Source organism: Ursus arctos, unplaced genomic scaffold (genome assembly GCF_023065955.2).
Source record: "Ursus arctos isolate Adak ecotype North America unplaced genomic scaffold, UrsArc2.0 scaffold_31, whole genome shotgun sequence".
Taxonomy (NCBI): Eukaryota; Metazoa; Chordata; class Mammalia; order Carnivora; family Ursidae; genus Ursus; species Ursus arctos.
The window spans coordinates 11,849,516-11,871,127 of record NW_026622997.1 but is presented as its reverse complement, the minus strand read 5'-3'; the positions used below and the strand labels follow the sequence as shown (position 1 = coordinate 11,871,127).

The window sequence follows — 21,612 nt, the reverse complement described above, 5'->3', positions numbered from 1 at the left end:
CAGCTTCGTCCAAGGGGGCGAGGGGCGGGGACGAGGGCGTGGGAGCCCGGGGGGAGGAGTTCCCCGCCGAGATTGGCCGGCGCGGCGGGATGACGTCACAGAGGGTCGTTCCAGCCCGCCTTCTTGCCTTCAGCTAGTTTTTAAAAGCCTTCGGTGGGAGAGGCGTTAAAGTGTTGTTCCTCCTCCCGCAAGACACCGGGCGGAGGGAGGAAGCCCGAAATCCTCACTGCGGATCCAAGAAACTATGGACCCTGGCTGGAAGTGAGCACACTTTGGTGCATTGTTTTGTGGGGAAAATAAGATAAGTGATTTTGGAAAGTTTGTCGTACAACTGAAAAAATTTTTTTTGGGCGGTAACGCCCAATGACTTTTTTAACACCCATCTTAAAACAGCGTTAGATTGTCCTGGAATATCTATCCAAATATCTGAATAAATATTTTTAAAGTGTGGCATAAATCTAGTAAGGACAGAATGAAAATGGAAAACTTAAAAAGTAAACTGACATATTGTGCCATGTGAACGAAGTTCTAAAAGTGTAATTGGAAGCTCTCGACCACCAAAAAAATGTAAGAAATAAGGCTCTTGCCTTATTGTGCATTTGAAAAACAAAGATTTTTCAGATTACCTTCATCACAACCCAGGCAGTGTTTATGTGTTTGGAAGATGGAAAAGGTGAGCATAAAGTTGGGCCTTTCACTAATCCCAGCTAGCCTGCTTGACTCACTGGCTTTTTTATACTCCCAAGTGATGACATGATTTGGGGGGAAAAAATCAAACCTCAATAAATTATTCATTAATTCGATAATTCAATAAAATAATCTGTAGATTGAGAAGTTTTCATAGAAATAAGTCATTGGACTGCAGGATTTATTCAATCAATATTGACTCTATGAGCAACATTGCTGTTTGCTGTAAGGGTACTGAAAAATCATATGTGGATTTCTCTGGAGGCATTTATAATCTGTAAATACTGGGGCACTGACTGGCTCCGTGGGAAGAGCATGAGACTCTTGATCTTGAGTTCAAGCCCTGTGTTGGGTGTAGAGATTACTTAAATAAATAAAACTTAAAAAATCTGTAAATACTAACACCCTTGAAAAGGTGGCAAAGACTAAAACAGTAAAATGAATAGGTGCTGAATTGTGATAGAGATTTAGACACAACATTGCAGGAATTTTAAAGACAGGTGAATGGGTAGATAGGAAGATTTTGGGAGAGAGAAGCATTTGCCATGTCAGACTGAAGTAGTAAGGAGCATGATCTATTTACAGGAAAGCAAGCCGGATCTGACTAGAACAGCGGAGTACTGGATAGGTAATGTGGGTCCAGGCTATGGGAGACCTAGAAAGTCAAGCAGAAGAACTTGGACTCCGTGTAATTGGACATCCTTTCCACTCCCATCCCCTGACAGACCTGAGGAAATCACAAGAGTATGGGCCAGTGTGATGATGTAAGAGGTGGAAAGAAAACATGGGTTATGAAAAACATTTTTAAAGGAGAAATGGACAGGACTTGGTAACTGGATAGCCCAGATGATGAGGAAGGAAGATACGACAGGTGTCTCCAAGTTTTCAAACCCAACTGCCTGAGAGAATAGTGTAGGATAGGAAAGTGGGAGAAAACTGATTTACAGTGTTGGATTTGATTTGATAATGACTTAATAGAGGGTATCAGATAAATAGCAATATATTATTTTGTGAACCTGATAGTCCTCTGATAATACTTTGTAAATATCTTTTAAGTAACTGAGAGGTCCCTTCATCTTCTGGGTCCCTTGTCTTTTAGGAAATTAATGGATAGTAGCCACATATACATTGACTTGTTTTTGTCCAAATCAGTATTTACTACTACACAAAGCGACCATGGTATACTCAAACTAAAAAATTTTATTTTTCTAATAACCTGACAATGGACATTTAAAAACTTAGGACAATGAATGTTGCTGCTTTCTAAATGCGAGGAGGGATGGGGGGCAGGGGGATCCTTTGTTTGCATATACTAATAAACATTAAAACTATGTTTTTTAAAAAGAAGCCTTCCATCATTCAACAGTTAGGAACAAGGACTATCAAAAAGTTCGGTCATCATCTTCAGATCCTGTGCATTTTGAAATGGATGTTTCTCATGAAAAATTAGAAAGCGTGTCAGAAGCGGAGGCCATGAATTTCATCAGTCTTTCTCAAGACTTAACCCACTCAAACTCTCCCTTCTATATGGAAACCAGCAGTACCACTTCAGACTTGCCTCAGGTGTGCCTTGCTTATAAATTCTAGGAGATACAAATGTATTCAGCTTTCACATTGTCTTCCATATGAAAATTTCCTCAAGAATATAAGGAACAATAAAAGAATTTCCAGTGGAGACTCAGAGGAGAGGAATACAGGGTCTGGTTTTCCCAGTTCCCTTAGTGTACAAAGAAAGAGAGAATTTTACAAGTAGTGTTAAAACTGATCCTTTCTAGCCTCCACGTGAAGTCTTAAGTGTGCAACCAGGGGACATGGCCATGACAACTCAGTGACAGGGGCAGGAAAAGAGTTCAAGGGACTGGACATCAGGTCTAAAGCAAGTTCTAACATGTCAGCAGGCAAATGATTCAAATGTCATTCCTAATGGCATTGACAGATCCCTGCATATAAATGATTTTCTATCTTAATGAAAATACCAAGTGCCCTTTCTCACAAAAGATTATACTGTCCCAAATCATGATTAATGTTTTTCTAAATGTTTGACAGTTATTAGCAAGTATGTAAATAATAGGAATGAATTAGGTTGTGCCACATGTAATTGACTTTTTGTAGTTCAAAAATGGACAAATAATGTCAAAAATGGACAAATATGTGGGTTAGCCCATAAATTGGCATAGCCTATCTAAAGGGCTATTTAGTGCTAGGAAAACACATTTTATTTTTAATTCTACCTCAAAGAAGTATGCAAATGAGATATGTTCAGAATTACCTTTAATAAATAAACATTAGGGATGCCTGATTGGCTCAGTCAGAAGAACATGTGACTCTTGATCTCAGGGTCATTAATTTCGAGCTCCGTGTTGGGTGTAGAGGTTACTAAAAATAAATAAACTTTAAAAAAGGTATCATTTAAGACAAAAAATAAGTGAACATTAGAAGCAGTCTAAATTTTATCAGTAAGGACCTAAATTATGGCACAGATGTACAGTGAATATGCAAACCTTAAATATGGTAATACAGGTTCAGAATTAACCCTTGAACAATGCAGGGCTTAGGGGTACCAACTCCCCTCATAGTTGAAAGGCTTCATATAACTTTTGAGGCCCCCCAAACCTAAGTACTTATAGCCTACTATTGACCGGAAGCCTTAACAATAACATAAATAGTCAATTAACACATGTTTTGTGTGTTATACTTATTATATACTGTATTCTCAGAATAAAGTAAGCTAGAGGAAAGAAATGCGATTAAGAAAATCATGGGGGAAGGTGCCTGGGTGGTACAGTTGGTTAAGCATCTGACCCAGTTCCAGCTCAGGTCCTGATCTCAGGGTTGTGAGCCTGCCTCAGGCTCAGCCCTCAGCATGGAGTCTGCTTAAGACTTCTCTTCCTCTCCCTCTGCCCCTCCCCCACGTGCTATCTCTCTCTCTTTGTCAAATAAACAAATTAATTTTTTTAAAAAAGAAAATCATTAGGATAAAATACATTTATAGTGCTATACTGTATTTATCAAAAAAATCTGTTTATAAGTGGACTTGGGCAGTTCAAACTCGTGTTGTTCAAGGACGAACTGTATATTTCTTGATGTAGAAAAATGATCACATTACTTCTCACTGGGTAGTGAGCTTTTGAGTGTTTTTTACTTTCTTTTTAAAAATAATGTTAAAGATTCTTTTTTATAATGATAATTTTATCATATTTTCATTTTAAAAGAAAATTTGGTTACAGTATTATAGTGTTAATCAGGGTCTAACATATAATTTATCAAATTTATCAAATTATAAAGAATGAATGTCTTAAATTATGTAAAAAGTTTCTTGGAATTCTTTTCTTAGAATTCACTGAGTATTTTGTTCTTTATAAAGAATTTACAGACTAAAGGAACGAAAGAGATATTTTGGTTAAAAACAGTATTATCATAGAAGGCTAGAATTAGAAGTGAGTTCTGAAATTTGACAAATAGTGGAGTTTCAAGAAGTTTGTGTAAATATAACATCAATACATGTGAATAATGCTATTTTATTTTTCAAGTTAATTATTCTTGATACTTTTAAAATCTCATTAGCAGGAATGGTCTAAATTAGCAAGAAGTCTAAAAAACAAATTGTTCTAAAATATAACTCAGTTTTTCTCATACTTGAGGTACATTCAATAAGTGCAACAATGTTATAAAAAGCATGATTGAAGAGAGGTTTGTAACCAGCTGACTTTAGTAAGAGATACAATTTTTTTAGAGCATCCTCTAGGTCTCACATACTTGATAACTGTGGGTGATTAAACCAATGCTTTCCTCAAACATTCAAAATACTTTCTTTACTGTCTTACTTATACTATTAAGTTACCTCACAAAACCTTTTATCCTAGATAGCATTAAGGTAACTTCGAAAATAAGCCCTACATGAATTTCTATAGATTTCTATCTATTGGAATCATATTTCACCTCATTACCGGAATCCTGTATCTTCACTGTTAAAAATCCTGAATAACAGCTATCCTAATAGTCGTGTAGAGCAGGGTTAGCAAACTTCAAAGGATGAGCAGAGATACATATATTATCATACATCCCTATGTTTATAGTAACATGATTGGACTTACCAAAAAATCAAAATATTAAAATAGCAAGATACCTGCTTAATGCCATTTAATATTGTGACCACATTAGCATGGTTTTACTAAAAAGGAATTCGGATGTACAGTAGGGAAGAGTACCAGAAAGCACATTCTACCCATGCAACCAAAAATACTAACAAGTTATGTAGCAATGCATATACATGTTCAGAAGAGGCTTACGATACTTGTTTGAAGTATTAATTTTAATGCCTTTTTTATTAATACAGAATGAAACAAAGAATGCTGAAAGAGAAAATGAGTCTAAATTCACACTTTGCGAAGAAATTTATGGCACAGTAGACGATTGGTTAGGTGGTGAGTATCTCTTTGTTGTCAGTGCACAAACAGAGAAACTAAGATTTGTGTGTGTGTGTGCTGTGATAACAGCAATAATAGTAATAGCCAGGTGCTAATACATGGTTTATATGCATGATCACATTTAATCTATAAAAAATCCTATGAAAGAGGGCATTTTTTTTTCTTTTTAAATAAGGGTTGTTTTGTCTCTATTTTACAGATGAGAAACATGAGCCTTAGAGAGTAGCTTATGACCAAATTATAATCAACAAAATAAAAAAAAACAAGACATAGACTAAGATATATGCAATGTGTACATTGACAAGATTAGTATCCCAGATAAAGAACTCCAATAAGCAAGAGACACATACAACTTGATAGAAAAACAGGCAAAAATATGCATTAGCTTGCTAGAGCTGCCATAACAAAACACCGCAGACCAGGTGACTTCAACAGTGGAAATGTATTTTGTCACAGGTCTAGAGGCTAGAAGTCCAAGATCAAGGTGTTGGAAGAGTCGGTTTATCCTGAGACCTCCCAGATAGCCATCTTCTTGTGTTTTCATATGGCCTTTTCCCTGTGCCTCCCTGATGTCTTTTTTTCCTATAAGAACACCAGTCATATTGGATTAGGGCCCCACTTTTATGACCTCATTTAACCTTAATTACCTCTTTAAAGGCTCCATCTCCAAATAGTTACATCCTAAGGTACTGGGGGGTAAGCCTTCAACATAAGAACTTTGAGGAGATACAGTGCAGGCCATAACAGTATCTAGTAGGCAGATCACAGAAAAGGAAACCTGCAAGATTATTAAAAAGACCACAAAATTCCATTTCATACATATTAGTTTAACGTGCCTGAAAGGATGTAACAGAGCAAGGAAACTCTTCTGCTATTGGCGGAAGTATAAATTGGTCCAAGCACTCTAGAGAGTAATTTTGCAATGTCTAGTGAAGTTGAAGATATATATTATCTATAATCCAGCAATTCCACTTCGAGGGGTATATCCAGAACCTGAACAAAAATTCTTAGTGTACATTGAAACGTGTATAAGGATGTTCACTAAAGGGTTGATTTTAATAGCAAAATTAGAAACAAATACCTAACAAAAAGGAAAGAAAGTGTAATCCTTCAGTAAAATGAACTAGATCTACATGTATTTATGTGGCTAAATCTGAAAAGCAAAATTTTAAGTGAATTAAAGACTTTCATATGGATATACATATATATTTTTATATGTAACATAGAGGTTACAAATATAATTTGATTCTAATTATATACAATTTTAAAACACAGAAAATAATACTATATATCCACAGTTCACCCAGGGTGCTGCATGGTCTTTTGAAATATTTAGGAAACAGTGGTATAGGACATCGGTTGGATCCCACCAACTACTAGCTTGAGATAGTTCACTACTTCAATGTAAAACCATACTACAGCCCATTCTATAAAATATTATTTGCAAAGCTGGGTTTTTGGAGGTTGCTATGAAAAAAAGCAAGTATTGTATGAAAATCAATGTGGACTAGAAAGTGAGGGTTGACATCATCCTATCTGATTCCAAGATTTGAGACTGTGTGGTGCCCAATAGTGCATCCAAGTACTCAGTTCAGTTGTATAAGAATGATATAAAACACTATGTTTTTCTTTCAGTTTATTTTCAAACATCTACTAAGTTAGGGCAAATACTTAAGTTGAGCCTAACTACTTAATAAATGGTACAGTTAGATATTTCTTTTGGCCTTTTGGTGCTGTGAAAAATCACTGAGACAGGATGATGTCACAAAATGAGAAATTCTGGGAAGTTGATATGTATTATTTAAGGTACATAAAAGGATAGGGAAAGGAGGGAAATACGGGTGGGAAGAATGAACACAAAGCAGCTTCAGCTCATCAGTAGTTATCTCTGGGAAGGGGGAAAGGAGGGAATTGAGATAGAAGGAAGACATCATTAATTTTGGAACACTTTCTTTCTTTTTTTTTTTTAAAGATTTTATTTATTTATTCGACAGAGATAGAGACAGCCAGCGAGAGAGGGAACACAAGCAGGGGGAGTGGGAGAGGAAGAAGCAGGCTCATAGCAGAAGAGCCTGATGTGGGGCTCGATCCCATAACGCCGGGATCACACCCTGAGCCGAAGGCAGACGCTTAACCACTGCGCCACCCAGGCGCCCCAGTAACACTTTATTTCGTTACACTTGCTTCCGATTTTTAAAAACGTATTAAGTCTAGATAATTTGTCATATTGAGAAACAGTATAGCATAGCATTTAGAAATAGTATTCTAAATGGCTAAAATTAACAACACAGGAAACAACAGATGTTGGTGAGGATATGGAGAATGGGGAACCCTCCTACACTGTTGGTGGGAATGCAAGCTGGTGCAGCCACTCTGGAAAACAGTGTGGAGTGTCCTCAAAAAGTTAAAAATAGAGCTACCCTATGACCCAGCAATTTCACTTCTAGGTATTTTTATCTAACAGATACAAAAGTGCTGATTCAAAGGGGCATATGCGACCTGATATTTATAGCAGCAGTGTCCACGATAGCCAAATTATGGAAAGCCCAGATGTCCTTTGACAGATGAGTAGATAAAGAAGATGTGGTATAAATATACAATGTAATACTCAGCCACCAAAAAGAATGAAATCTTGCCATTTGCAACGATGTGGATGGAACTAGAGGGTATTATGCTAAGTGAATTAAGTCAGTCAGAGAAAGACAAATATATGATTTCACTCATGTGGAATTTAAGAAACAAAATAGATGAACATAGGAGAAGGGAAGAAAAAAACATAAAACAGAGAGGGAGGCAAGCAATAAGAGAACGTAATTAAGAGAACAAACTGAGGGTTGCTGGAGGGGAGGTGGGAGGGATGGGCTAAATGGGTGATGCGTATTAAGGAGGGCACTTGTTGGGATGAGTACTGGGTGTTGTGCGTAAGTGATGAACCACTAAGCCCACCCCTGAAACTAATGCTACACTATATGTTAACTAACTCGAATTTAAATTTAAGAAAACAAAAAGAAAAGAAACAGTATTCTAGAATTGCAGCTGCACTGCTTACCCACTCTGTGACCTTAGGCAAGTAAGTGACTTAATATCTCTTGTGTCTCAGTTTCCTTATCTGTACAGTGGGGACGATAACAATGCCTCCCTGATGAGATTGTTGTGAGATGAAACAAGTTTATGCGTGTTTGTTATTATTCTATTGTGCTTTTGTATTCTTTGGAAACATAATCAAAACATTTTAAAATTACACTATAACAAAAGAATTTTGAAGATATCTTGGGACTTGTTGCAATGGTATTTGACCAGAATGACTATAACAAGCTTTTCTGTAGCAGTCATATGAGAACTTCCGGCCCCCAAGTATAAGTAGTTCTGTTTTGTTTGCTAGCACAGAGTCATGCTGAAATCAATAAAAAATGTTGAAATTAATATAATTTTAAATAGACTCCAACAGTGTCATAAATGTAAATATAATGGTGAACGTATAAATTTATGGTCAACTAATTCTTATTTCCATCTTTCTCTTTCTAATGAGATGTCAGCATTGGAAGTGACTCACAGAACTTACTAACTCAGCCAGTTGACACCAGCATTTCCTCCTTCAGGCAATTGGAACCCATTTGCAAATTTCATCACAGAGAAGCATTTAATAATGAAATGATACCATTTCAAAATCTGACAGAAAGCTTACCTTACACAGAGAAACCAGAAATGCAAAGTCATGTGTATAATTGTGCAAAAGACACCAATATGAAGGAAGATTCAATTAAGGAAGAAAATCCAGTGGAAACTGGCACCTCCACAAATGAAGACCAACTTGCTCATGAGTGGGTCAAACAACCTTCTAGAAGCCCTCCTCTAGTCCTCAGCAGTGGAGAGACACCGAAATTCATGGAAACGTCACTGCCTAAAAGTACTTCCATGGAGTCTGCACTCAAACCTAATCAACCTCAAAACTTCTTATATAAGGAAAATGTACACAGAGATGTTGAAAAACCGTTTTATCAAGGGAATAGCTTTAACCTCCTTGATCTGAGAGCTAATTATACAAAAGAGGAGGTAAGATTTTTGATGGTCAGTATAATTTGTAGAGTGTTAAAATATGTGCTTTCCTATATATATATGCATATATATATATAGAATATATATAAAATATAATCTGAGACTTTTCCAAGTACTGCTAGATAATCTAATCAGTATGAGGGACATTGCTTCTCTGGGGGAAAATGCCTTCTGAGATCTTAATCAATTTAGAAACAAATTTTTCCTAATAAAATCAAGTCCATTACTTGAAGATTAGCTCTACGAAATGATAATTTCTTTGAGGATCGGGGCTCTGTCTTGCTCATCCTTTTATGTATCTTAGCATCTACTTAGTGCCTTGAATATAAGAGGCTGTCATGTGTGGTGAATCAGATTAGCTGGAATTCGGAGTTTATAGTAAGCAAAAGGTTGAGAAGAAGAAGAAGGAGAGAGACATTAGGTCATTTGACAAGAAAATCTTAAAATTTTTCTATCAAGGGATTTCTGTTGACAAGCACAAAATACTAATTTTTCTACCAAAGTGAAAATATTAATTCGTCTTTTGAGTTACTCTTTCTGGGCACACATGTAGTATCCTAAGAACACTGAAGATACCAATAGTATAAATTCTGCATACTCTGAAAATTTGTAAAAAAGTAACAATTTTCAGAATTGGTATGGGCAAATAGATAAAATCCAGGAATAGCAAAAATAGTACCATTTTATTGTAAGTCTGATGAGAAAAGCTATGACTATTATGTTTCATTTGCAGGTGTGAGCCCTTTTTTTGCTCATTTGTTTGGAAGCAGTATGTAAAAGAGAATTTTATTTCCCTATGTTGATTCTGGGGCATTTAAAAAGTCTGTTTAATTAGCATTTCTCAAGATTGCTCCTTCCTGTTTCCACTGCATTTAGTCATTTATTCGACCAATAAATACTTTCAGGAATCTATTATGTGCTAGGCCTTGTACAATGTGTTGGTTATATAATGTAACGGTTTTAAAAAATGTGGTTTTTGTCCTCATAAAATAACACCTTAGTAGAGGAAACTCACATTAAATAATCACACAAGTAAATGTAAACTGTCAACTATGGTAAGTGCTATGAATAGTTATATAAAGTGTATGTTAAGTGTGTGTGTGTTATATAATATTACATATAAACTATAAACCGTAAGCATGATAAGTGCTGTGAATAAAATGATGGGAATCTTACTGTTCCTGAAGTAGTGGTAATTGAGCTGAGCTCTGAAGGATGAGTTAGGAGTTAATTAACTGTGGGTGTGATTAGCATTCCATGCAGAAGTAACATGTGCAAGAACCCTGTGGCTTCAGGGAGCATGGCACCCACTACGACCTGGCGGGAGTCCAGTGTTTTTGGATCGAAGGTGGCAGGTAGTAGATGAGGATGGACAGGTAGCGTGGGTCAGGCATCAAGATCAGACATCGGAATCTTGTAGGCCTCAGTAGGGATAGTTGTCTTTATCCCAGAACAATGGTAAACTGTTATAATATAGGGGTCAAGTATCTCTAAATTCTAGAAAGTTATATAGCCCACCCCTGCAGATATCTTTTATGGGTTTTTTTTTAAGATTTTATTTATTTATTTATTTATTTGACAGTGAGAGGGAGAGAGAAAGCATAAGCAGGGAAGCGGCAGAGGGAGAGAGAGAAGCAGGCTCCCTGCTGAGCAGAGAGCCTGATGTGGGGCTCGATCCCAGGATTCTGGGATCATGATCTGAGCCGAAGGCAGACACTTAACTGACTGAGCCACCCAGGCACCCCCTTTTACAGGGTTATATATCATATTCATTTGAGTGTTTTCCTACTACAACTTATTATCCTTTTAAAAAGCCCCCAAAACCTATTTTGTGGGAGAAAATCAATCACGAGGCATATTCATCTGACATTCTTACATTCACAGAAGTCATACCCATGAGATAATGATTTGATGAGCAAGAAAAGAAGTCTTCATTCAAAAGTGGCCTCACAGACTGTAGGGTAATTGATAAATTTGTTTTAATTCATCTGAAGTCAAAGAAAGTACCTCACATGTGTTCAGAAAAGTCCATATCATAGAAAGTTGATGAGAGTATCAAAGCTGAGTTTATCTTCTGAAAAAGTAAATGTGATACATACCTCTATCATATGTCTGTTGTTTGTGCTCCGCTATGCTATTGGGTGCTATATATACATTTAGCAGTTATTACTTAAGTATGTTTGTTAAGTTGGTATTATTATTGGAAGCAGACATTATCATTGCTCTATTATAGCTGAGGAAACCACACTAGAGATCTAGGATTCAAGGCCAGCTATATATGATTTCAAAACTCATGATCTTTATACTCTTTTTCACACTTACGTACTCTAATTTACAGATCACAGTGTCTTCGAAAGGAATACAGAGCTTTGGGGATATTCCTGAGACTCCAGTCTGTCACCATAAGGAGGTCGCCGTGGAGAGTGTGGACAGTCCAGGGATGGCCTCACCTTGGTCTCCTGCAGGCATTTCTTGGTGTGGTAGAGCGTCTCTGGAGGACAGCAATATGCACGACATGAAGCAGAGCTTGGAAAGCTCACAACCTCCGGAAGAGGACATGGCTTTAAATGAAGTCTTATGGAAATTACAGCACACTAACAAACAGCAGCAAACTCGGATCCAAGACCTGCAGAGTAGCAACAAGTATTTAGAGAGGAAGTTTGAAGAACTACAGAAGCAGACTACCAAACAGCATGTGTTTGTGGACATCATAAATAAGCTGAAGACCAAGGTGGAAGAATTAATTGAAGACAAATACAGGGTGATGCTGGAAAAGAGTGACGCTGACAAGACACTGCAGAATTTGCACGAGGTCTTAACTCACACCCAAAAGCAACTTCAGGAAGCTAGGAATGAAAAGGAAACCTTACAGCTGGAGCTTAAGAAGATCCAGGGCAATTACGTTCACCTCCAGGAAAGGTACATGACTGAAATGCAGCAGAAGGACAAAACTGTCAGTCAGTGCCTAGAAATGGACAGAACCCTAAGCGAGAAAGAAGAAGAGGTGGAGAGGCTGCAGCAACTCAAGGGGAAGCTGGAAAAGGCCACCACCTCCGCGCTGGCCTTGCTGAAAAGGGAGAAAAAGACCCGAGAACAAGAGTTCCTGTCTTTATATCAGCAATTTCAGAAGCATGAGAAGGAAAACCTGGAAGAAAGACAGAAACTGAAATCGACACTCAAAACGCTGCTCGCTCAAATTACTCATTTGCAGTTCACATCCGAAAACAAGAAGGCAAAGAATGCCCAACTCCAGCAGCAGGTCAGCGAAGTAAAACAGGAGAACGCAAGGCTTCGGCAGCAGGTGGCGAGGAGCCAGCAGCAAAATGATGGCCCTCGGTTTGAGATGCCTTGGTTAGCCGAGCACTCCGGGGAAGCGGTGGAAGCAGATACCGCAGAGGTATAGACACAAATTCGGAATCTCGAACACAGAATTTCATGAGTTGCTAACAGTCTGCTGATGCACATTTAGACATGGCGCTCACATTTGTTGGCAGAAAGAATTACTAACAAAAAGAAAAGGGAACGGAAAACGTAGCACAGGTTTGGAGAAGCTTCTCCGGTTCCTGGGTACGCAGATTAAAGAAGAGCCATTTCTGGTCTCTTGTGACTATTTTGGTAGAGGTGAAAATTAACGTGGGAATTTTCTGGGTACCTATGATCAATGGTCTGAAGCATCCCTTGAGAAAAGATCTTCTAGGTGGGCATTTCAGTGTTGTCATGCCACGTCTGCCTAATGATGAAACTAAGTAATGCAATTACATATTTGGTTTACAAGGTCAAACAAACCTATATTATATCACATGTTAATTTTATGATGTTATAAACTTCGTGATTGAGATGTAAGTGATATATAACATTAGTTTCAGGTCTGTAGCATGATTCGATATTTGTATATGTTGCAAAACTAGCACCACAATAAGTCTAGTTAACATCTAATAAAAACAACATGACAGCCTCATATCTATAAGTTTGGAGACACTGTAATATTGTAATCTCTGCAGTTCAAATGGCTTTTTTGGCATTTGTCATTCCATGAACCTGAAAGTGATCCTTTTCACAAGCCAGAGCGCATCTATTTCAGTTTTGTAGGCCTGTCTTAAAATATTTATAGTACAACCTTATTAATTCTGACTACCTAGAAAGAAGGCTGATATGAACTAGAAAAATGTATGTTTGTTTAAAACTCTTAAAACAACTTGAGCTGATTATGTTGCCTTGAGGATGTCCTTAGAGGACTTTCTTTCAGGAATCCATAATTAGTACAAGTATTGTTGGCAAGTAAATAGTTCTATTATTTTTTAATGATTCTCAGGAAAATATTGTTCTCTTACATTTAAAAAATTCTCTCTGTAATCTTTTCTCCAGAAAGAAGTTAGGATTATCTAAACCAGTGCTTAAACGTTAGCATTCATCAGCCTTAGCTGTGAAAATGCAGATTGCTGGGGCCTGCCTCAGGGTTTCTGAATCAGTAGGTGTGCCATGGGGCTGGAGAATGCGTTGTTCTTTCTCTCTCTCTCTTTCTCTTTCTTTCTTTCTTTCTTTCTTTCTTTCTTTCTTTCTTTCTTTCTTTTTTTTTTTTAATGTTTTTTTTATTATACTATGTTAGTCACCATACAGTACATCCCTGGTTTCTGATGTAAAGTTCGATGATTGATTAGTTGCGTATAACACCCAGTGCACCATGTAATAGGTGCCCTCCTTACTACCCACCACCAGTCTATCCCATTCCCCCACTCCCCTCCCCTCTGAAGCCCTCAGTTTGATTTTATTTATTTATTTATTTATTTATTTATTTATTTATTTGACATGAGAGAGTGAGAGAACACAAGCAGGGAGAACAGCAGAGGGAAAGAGCCCCGCTGAGCAGGGAGCCCGATGCGGGGCTCAATCCCAGTTTCTTTTTTTCTTTTTTCTTTTTTTAGTTTTTTATCGTGTTGTGTTAGTCACCATACAGTATCTAACAAGATCCTGAGTCTCCCCAATGCTGCTGGGCCAAGGGTCACACTTTTGAGAACCACTAACCCAAGCAGAGATGACCTTAACTCATCTTTTTTTTTTTAATTTTGATGTTTTTTCATTCTATTATGTTAGTCACCATACAGTACATCCCCGGTTTCCGATGTAAAGTTCGATGATTCATTAGTTGCGTATAACACCCAGTGCACCATGCAATACGTGCCCTCCTTACTACCCATCACCAGTCTATCCCATTCCCCCACCCCCCTCCCCTCTGAAGCCCTCAGTTTGTTTCTCGTAGTCCATAGCTCATCTTAAGGGTCTGTATTTTGTCTTCCAAAATAGCTGCTAGCCAAATCATGACAAATTTTTTGTATTGGTAAACTCTGAATGAATTAGTACAACTGTATAGAAGGTTATCACAGTACGTTATTTTTTTTCTTGAGCTTTCTTTCAAAAAAAAAAGTGAAGTTCTTTGTTTTATATTGACAAATCAATTTCTTTAATATCCCCAAATCATCCTTATTCTGCGTTTAGTTTTGCGTCTCATGAACTCTAGGTATGTTTTCTCAAAAGTGTGGTCTGGTGTGTCTATGAGGTCAAAGTATTTTCATAGTCATAGGAATATGTTGTGACCTTGCCACTCTCATTTTTTTCATAAGGGCTTCCGGTGGAGTTTTCTAGAAACTGTGTCATTCGTTGCTTTTATGTCTGACCAATGTATGAAGCAGATGTGAGAACTCTGCTGTCTTCTATGAACTCAGCATTACATATATTTGCAAAAATGTAAACAGTGCCACTCTTTTCACTAATTTCTTCCTTTGGAAAATGTGGTAATTTCATATTAAAATTATTATTTACATTGACACAAGGGATTTATTGTTATTTGAATGGATTAGTAAGCAAAGAATTTTTCAATGTTCTCAGTCATAATTTCTAATATAGTAAATATTGATAGATATAACCCACATAAACAAAAGCCTTTTAGGATTCTCAATAATTTTTGAGTCTATAAAGGGGTCTTAAGAATCCAAAGTTTGAGAACCACAGTTCAGAGTTTTTTTTTTTAATAAATATTAACATTTATCTCTTCAAATTTAAATTTGAGTGCCATGTTTTTAGGGCAGCTCAGAAGTTTTTGGGTTTTTTCCCCTTTTTTTTCTTGGTTTTTTTTTAATTTAAATTGAATTAATTAACATATAATGTATTATTGGTTTCAGGGGTACAGGTCTGTGATTCATCAGTCTTATATAATACCCAGTGCTCATTACAACACATACCCTCCCCAATGTCCATCACCCAGTTATCCCATCCCTTCCTCTCCCTCCCCTCCAGCAACTCTCAGTTTGTTTCCCAAGATTAAGAGTCTCTTATGGTTTGTCTCCCTCTCTGGTTTCATCTTACCATTTTTTCCTCTCTTCCCCTATGATCCTCTGCCTTGTTTTTTTTTGTTTTTTTAAAGATTTTATTTATTTGACAGAGAGAGAGAGACATCCAGCAAGAAAGGGAACACAAGCAGGGGGAGTGGGAGAGGAAGAAGCAGGCTCCCAGTGGAGCAAGGAGCTCAATCCCAAGACCCTGGGATCACGCCCTGAGCTGAAGGCAGACGCTTAACGACAGAGCCACCCAGGCGCCCCCTCTGCCTTGTTTCTTAAATTCCACATATCAGTGAGAGCATACCATAATTGTCTTTCTCTGATTGACTTATTTCACTTAGCATAATACCCTCTAGTTCCATCCATGTCATTGCAAATGGCAAGATTTCTTTTTTAATGCCTGTGTAATATTCCATTTTATATATATACCACATCTTCTTTATCCATTCATCTGTTGATGGACATCAGGGCTCTTTCCACAGTTTGGCTATTGTGGACATTGCTGCTATAAACATTGGGGTGCAGGTACCCCTTCGGATCACTACATTCATATCTTTGGGGTAAATACCCAGGAGTGCAATTGCTGAGTCGTAGGGTAGCTCTATTTTCAACTTTTTGTGGAACCTCTATACTGTTTGCAGAGTGGCTGCACCAGCTTGCATTCCCACCAACAGTGTAGGAGGCTTCCTCTTTCTCTGCATCTGTTGTTTCCTGACTTGTTAATTTTAGCCATTCTGACTGGTGTGAGGAGGTATCTTGTGGTTTTGATTTGTATCTCCCTGATGCCGACTGATGTGGAGCACTTTTTCATGTGTCTGTTGGCCATTTGAATATCTTCTTTGGAGAAGTGTCTATTCGTGTCTTCTGCCCATTTCTAGATTGGATTATTTGTTCTTTGGGTGTTGAGTTTGATAAGTTCTTTATGGATTTTGGATACTAGTCCTTTATCTGATATGTCATTTGCAAATATCTTCTCCCATTTGGTAGGTTGCCTTTTAGTTTTTTTTGACCGTTTCCTTTGCTGTGCAAAAGCTTTTTATCTTGATTAAATCCCAATAGTTCATTTTTGCCTTTGTTTCCCTGGTCTTTGGAGATGTATCTAGCAAGAAGTTGCTGTGGCCAAGGTCAAAGAGGTTGCTGCCTGTGTTCTCCTCAAGGATTTTGATGGATTTCTGTGTCACATTTAGGTCTTCTACCCATTTAGAGTCTATTTTTGTGTATGATGTAAGGAAATGGTCCAGTTGCATTCTTCTGCTTGTGGCTGTCCAATTTCCCAACACCATTTGTTGAAGAGACTGCCTTTTTTCCATTGGATATTCTTTTCCGCTTTGTCAAGGATTAGTTGACCATAGCGTTGAGGGTCCATTTCTGAGTTCTCTAATCTGTTCCATTGATCAATGTATCTGTTTTTGTGCCAGTACCATACTGTCTTAATAATTACAGCTTTGTAATAGAGCTTGAAGTCGGAGTTGTGATGCCACCAGCTTTGGTTTTCTTTTTCAACATTCCTTTGGCTATTTGGGGTCTTTCCTGGTTGCATACAAATTTTAGGATTATTTGTTCCAGCTTGGTGAAAAAAGTTGATGGTATTTTGATAGGGATTGCATTGAATGTGTAGATTGCTCTAGGTAGCATAGACATTTTAACAATATTTGTTCTTCCAATCCATGAGCATAGAATGTTTTTACATTTCTTTGTGTCTTCCTCAATTTCTTTCATGAGTATTCTGTAGTTTCTGAGTACAGATCCTTTGCCTCTTTGGTTAGGTTTATTCCTAGGTATCTTATGGTTTTGGGTGCAATTAGAAATGGGATCGATTCCTTAATTTCTCCTTCTGTCTCGTTGGTGTATAGAAATGCAATTGATTTCTGTGCATTGATTTTATATCCTCCAACTTTACTGAATTCATGTATGAATTCTAGCAATTTTGGGATGAGAGTTTGACTTCTTTGTCAATTTGGATGTCTTTTATTTCTTTTTGTTATCTGATTGCTGAGGCTAAGACTTCTAGTACTACATTGAACAGCAGTGGTTTTGGTGGACACCCCTGCTGTGTTCCTGACCTTAGGGGAAAAGCGCTCAGTTTTTCCCCATTGAGAATGATATTCGCTGTGGGTTTTTCATAGATGGCTTTTATGATATTGAGGTATGTACCGTCTATCCTTACACGGTGAAGAGTTGTGGTTTTTTTTTTAAGATTTTTTTTTTATTTATTTGACAGAGATAGAGACAGCCAGCGAGAGAGGGAACACAAGCAGCGGGAGTGGGAGAGATAGAAGCAGGCTCATAGCGGAGGAGCCTGATGTGGGGCTCGATCCCATAACGCTAGGATCACGCCCTGAGCCGGAGGCAGACGCTTAACAACTGCGCCACCCAGGCTCCCCTACACGGTGAAGAGTTTTAATCAAGAAAGAATGCTATACTTTGTCAAATGCTTTTTCTGCATCTATGGAGAAGATCATATGGTTCTTGTCCTTTATTTATGTAGTGTTTTATATTGATTGATTTGTGGATGTTGAACCAACTTTGCAGCCCAGAAATAAATCCCACTTGGTTGTGGTGAATAATCCTTTTAATGTACTATTGGATCCTATCGGCTAGTATTTTGGTAAGAATTTTTGCATCCATGCTCATCAGGGATGTTGGTCTGGAATTCTCCTTTTTGGTAGGGTCTTTGGTTTTGGGATCAAGGTAATGCTGGCTTCATAAAAAGAGTTTGGAAGTTTTCCTTCCATTTCGATTTTTTGAAACAGCTTCAGAAAAATAGGTATTAATTCTTCTTTAAATGTTTGGTAGAATTCCCCTGGGAAGCCATCTGGCCCTGGGCTCTTGTTTGTTGGAAGATTTTTGATTACTGTTTCAATTTCCTTGCTGGTTATGGGTCTGTTCAGGTTTTCTGTTTCTTCCTGGTTCAGTTTTGGTAGTTTATACATCTCTAGGAGTGCATCCATTTCTTCCAGATTGCTTAATTTGTTGGTATATAGTTGCTCATAATACGTTCTTATAATTGTATATCTTCAGTGTTGATTGTGATCACTCCTCTTTTATTCATGATTTTATTTGGGTCCTTTCTTTTTTCTTTTTGCTAAGTCTGGCCAGGGGTTTATCAATCAAGCAGCTCCTAGTTTCATTGATCTGTTCTACTGGTTTTTGGTTTTTTGTGTTTTTTGGGGTTTTTTTTTAGTTTCTATTTCATTGATTTCTGCTCTAATCTTTATTATTTCTCTTCTTCTGTTGGGTTTAGGCTTTATTTGCTCTTCTTTCTCCAGCTCCTTTAGATGTCAGGTTAGGTTGTGTATTTGAGACCTTCCTTATTTCTTGAGAAAGGCTTGTAGTGCTATATACTTCCCTCGTAGGACCACCTTTGCTGCATCCCAAAGATTTCGAACAGTTGTGTCTTCATTTTCATTTGTTTCCATAAATTTTTTAAATTCTTCTTTAATTTCCTGGTTGACCCATTCATTCTTTAGTATAATGCTCTTTAGCCTCCATGTATTTGAGTTCTTTCCAACTTTCCTCTTGTGATTGAGTTCCAGTTTCAAAGCATTGTGGTCTGAAAATATGCAGGGAGTGATCCCAATCTTTTGGTACCAGTTAAGACCTGATTTGTGACCAAGGATGTGATCTACACTGGAGAATGTTCCATGTGCACTCAAGAAGAATGTGTGTTCTTTTGCTTTGGGATGGGATGTTCTGAATGTATCTGTGAAGTCCAGCTGGTCCAGTGTGTCATCAAAGCCCTTATTTCTTTGTTGGTCTTCTGCTTAGATGATCGTCCATTGCAGTGAGAGGAGTGTTAAAGTCCCCTACTATTATTATATTATTATCGATTTGTTTCTTTGATTTTGTTATTAATTGGTTTATATAATTGGCTGCTCCCATGTTAGGGGCATAAATTACATAAATTACAATTGTTAGATATTAGATGTTCTTGTTGGAAAGTTGCTTTAATTATGATATGGTGTCCTTCCTCATCTCTTATTATAGTCTTTGGTTTAAAATCTGATTTGTCTAATATAAGGATCGCCACCCCAGCTTTCTTTTGATGTCCATTAACATGATAAATGGTTTTCCACCCCCTCACTTTCAATCTGGAGTTGTCCTTGGGTCTAAAATGAGTCTCTTGCAGACAGTATATTGATGGGTCTTGCTTTTTTATCCAATCTGTTACCCTGTGTCTTTTGATTGGGGCATTCAGCCCACTACATTCAGAGTAACTCTTGAAAGATATGAATTTAGTGCTATTGTATTCCCTGTAAAGTGACTGTTTGTGTGTATTGTCTCTGTTCCTTTCTGGTCTATGTTACTTTGGGGCTCTCTCTTTGCTTGGAGGACCCCTTTTAATATTTCGTGTAGGGCTGGTTTAATGATCACAAATTGTTTCAGTTTCTGTTTGTCCTGGAAACTTCTTATCTCTCCTTCTATTTTGAACGACATCCTAGCTGGATAAAGTATTTTTGGCTGCATAGTTTTCTCATTTGGCACCCTTGCTCAGAGTTTTTGAGAGTGGTGTTTAATTCAGCACTTTGATTAAAGAAGGAAGGGAAGAATGAATGGGGGATAAACAGAAGGGGGAATGAACCACGAGAGACTATGGACTCTGGGAAACAAACTGAGGGCTTCAGAGGGGAGGGGGGTGGGGGATTGGGATAGGCTGTTGATGGGTAGTAAGGAGGGCACATATCGCATGGAGCGCTGGGTGTTATACACAAACAGTGAATCATGGAACATGACATCAAAAACTAAGGATATACTGTATGGTGACTAACATAACATAATAAAAAATTTCTAAAAAAATAAATAAAGAGCAATCCAGACTCTTTGTCTTTATCCTGACACATGTGAATTGTATACACATAGGATGCAAAGATTGTGCATTCTGATTTGTTCCTGAATTGCTCACTTGGTGAAGAGGAGAGCCTGAGTCCCCCAGATGTGAAAAGAACTTCTCAGCTTGTCTCCAAAATTCACAGTGTTCTGGCTCTGATGGTAGGACTTCTCACATCCCAGGTAATTAAAAAAAATTTTTTTATTGGGGGAGGGAGATATATCGAGGTTGGACTAAACCACAGGGGCAATCTAAAGCCACAGAGTTAAGTTATGGGAGAAAGAAATGGAAGACCCTTCGTTTAGTACTTTTTACATGTCCTGGAAGCTCTATCAGAGCAGTAGTCTTGTTGTCTGGCTCAGTCTGCTCCTAGTGATTGGTAAGTGTTCCCATCAGTGAGCTGTTCACCCATCTAAAATTTAGCTTTGGGGCAGCAGGGGGGACAGTAGGGAGTTGTGTACATTGGTGGACTGAAGAATGAAGTTGGTGTCAGGTGAGTTCAAATCCTGACTTCACCACCTCCTGGCTGTGTGACTTGCCCAAGTGACTTTTACCTTTATCAGCCTTAGCGTTCTCTTCCTAAGTAGGGGAAATGATACTTGCCACTGCCCTGGGAGGTGACAAGCACTGCATTTAATGAGAGACCTGGTTACGGGGCATGGCATTTGCTAGCTTCTCAAATGAGCTAGTTGTCTTTCTTCCTCTTCTATTAATGTCCATTTCTCTGATCTTTTTTTAAAAATTTATTTGAGAGAGAGTGAGCAAGAGAGAGAGCATAAGCAAGGGGGAGGGGCATAGGGAGAGGGAGAAGCAGACGCCCCGATGAGCAGGGAGCCCGATATGGGACTCGATCCCAGGACCCTAAGATCATGACCTGAGCCCAAGGCAGATGTTTAACCAACTGAGCCACCCAGGCACTCCATTTCTTTGATCCTAAGTGTGGTCATCTGAGCCAAAATTGAGGGCCATGGTCCGTGATGTTCCTGATCCAACACAATGCTTATTTCCATTGTGCTTCAGCTAAAGTTTGTTGAACACTAGCGTTTATTTAGTGCTAGAAACTGAGCTGAGCATTTTATGCAGAAATCACAAAACGGTGTCCCACAGACTATATCCACCAGAAATTTTGTTTTTACACGTGAGTCTGCATATGGCACAGACTCTTCTTAGCTACAAACTTTCCCATCCCACTTCGTTCCTTCAAACATTTCCTTACTCACCATAAGGCTTGCCTCCCCACCCCCCATCTGTCACCAGAAGCTGCTATTCTTTCTGCCTTAAT

At 38.0% G+C, this 21,612-nt stretch overlaps 1 protein-coding gene across 6 annotated transcripts in view; it reads left to right on the top strand.

The window, feature by feature from the left end:
- Window positions 1–65: 65 nt before the first annotated feature.
- Window positions 66–21,612, top strand: part of CAGE1 (cancer antigen 1) — a 57,197-nt gene continuing 35,650 nt past the window's right edge. Inside the window, exons 1-6 of one of the 6 annotated variants that reach the window (XM_048225765.2) lie at window positions 66–673; window positions 2,054–2,250; window positions 5,024–5,111; window positions 8,644–9,167; window positions 11,509–12,567; window positions 20,363–20,512. In XM_048225765.2, coding sequence (XP_048081722.1) covers window positions 652–673; window positions 2,054–2,250; window positions 5,024–5,111; window positions 8,644–9,167; window positions 11,509–12,567; window positions 20,363–20,512 — 2,040 coding nt within the window. In that variant the 5' untranslated portion in view covers window positions 66–651. Of the gene's footprint in view, window positions 674–2,032; window positions 2,251–5,023; window positions 5,112–8,643; window positions 9,168–11,508; window positions 12,568–20,362; window positions 20,513–21,612 lie in introns of all 6 variants that reach the window. The other 5 variants (XM_057305080.1, XM_057305078.1, XM_057305079.1 and 2 more) reach the window with 5 other exon arrangements.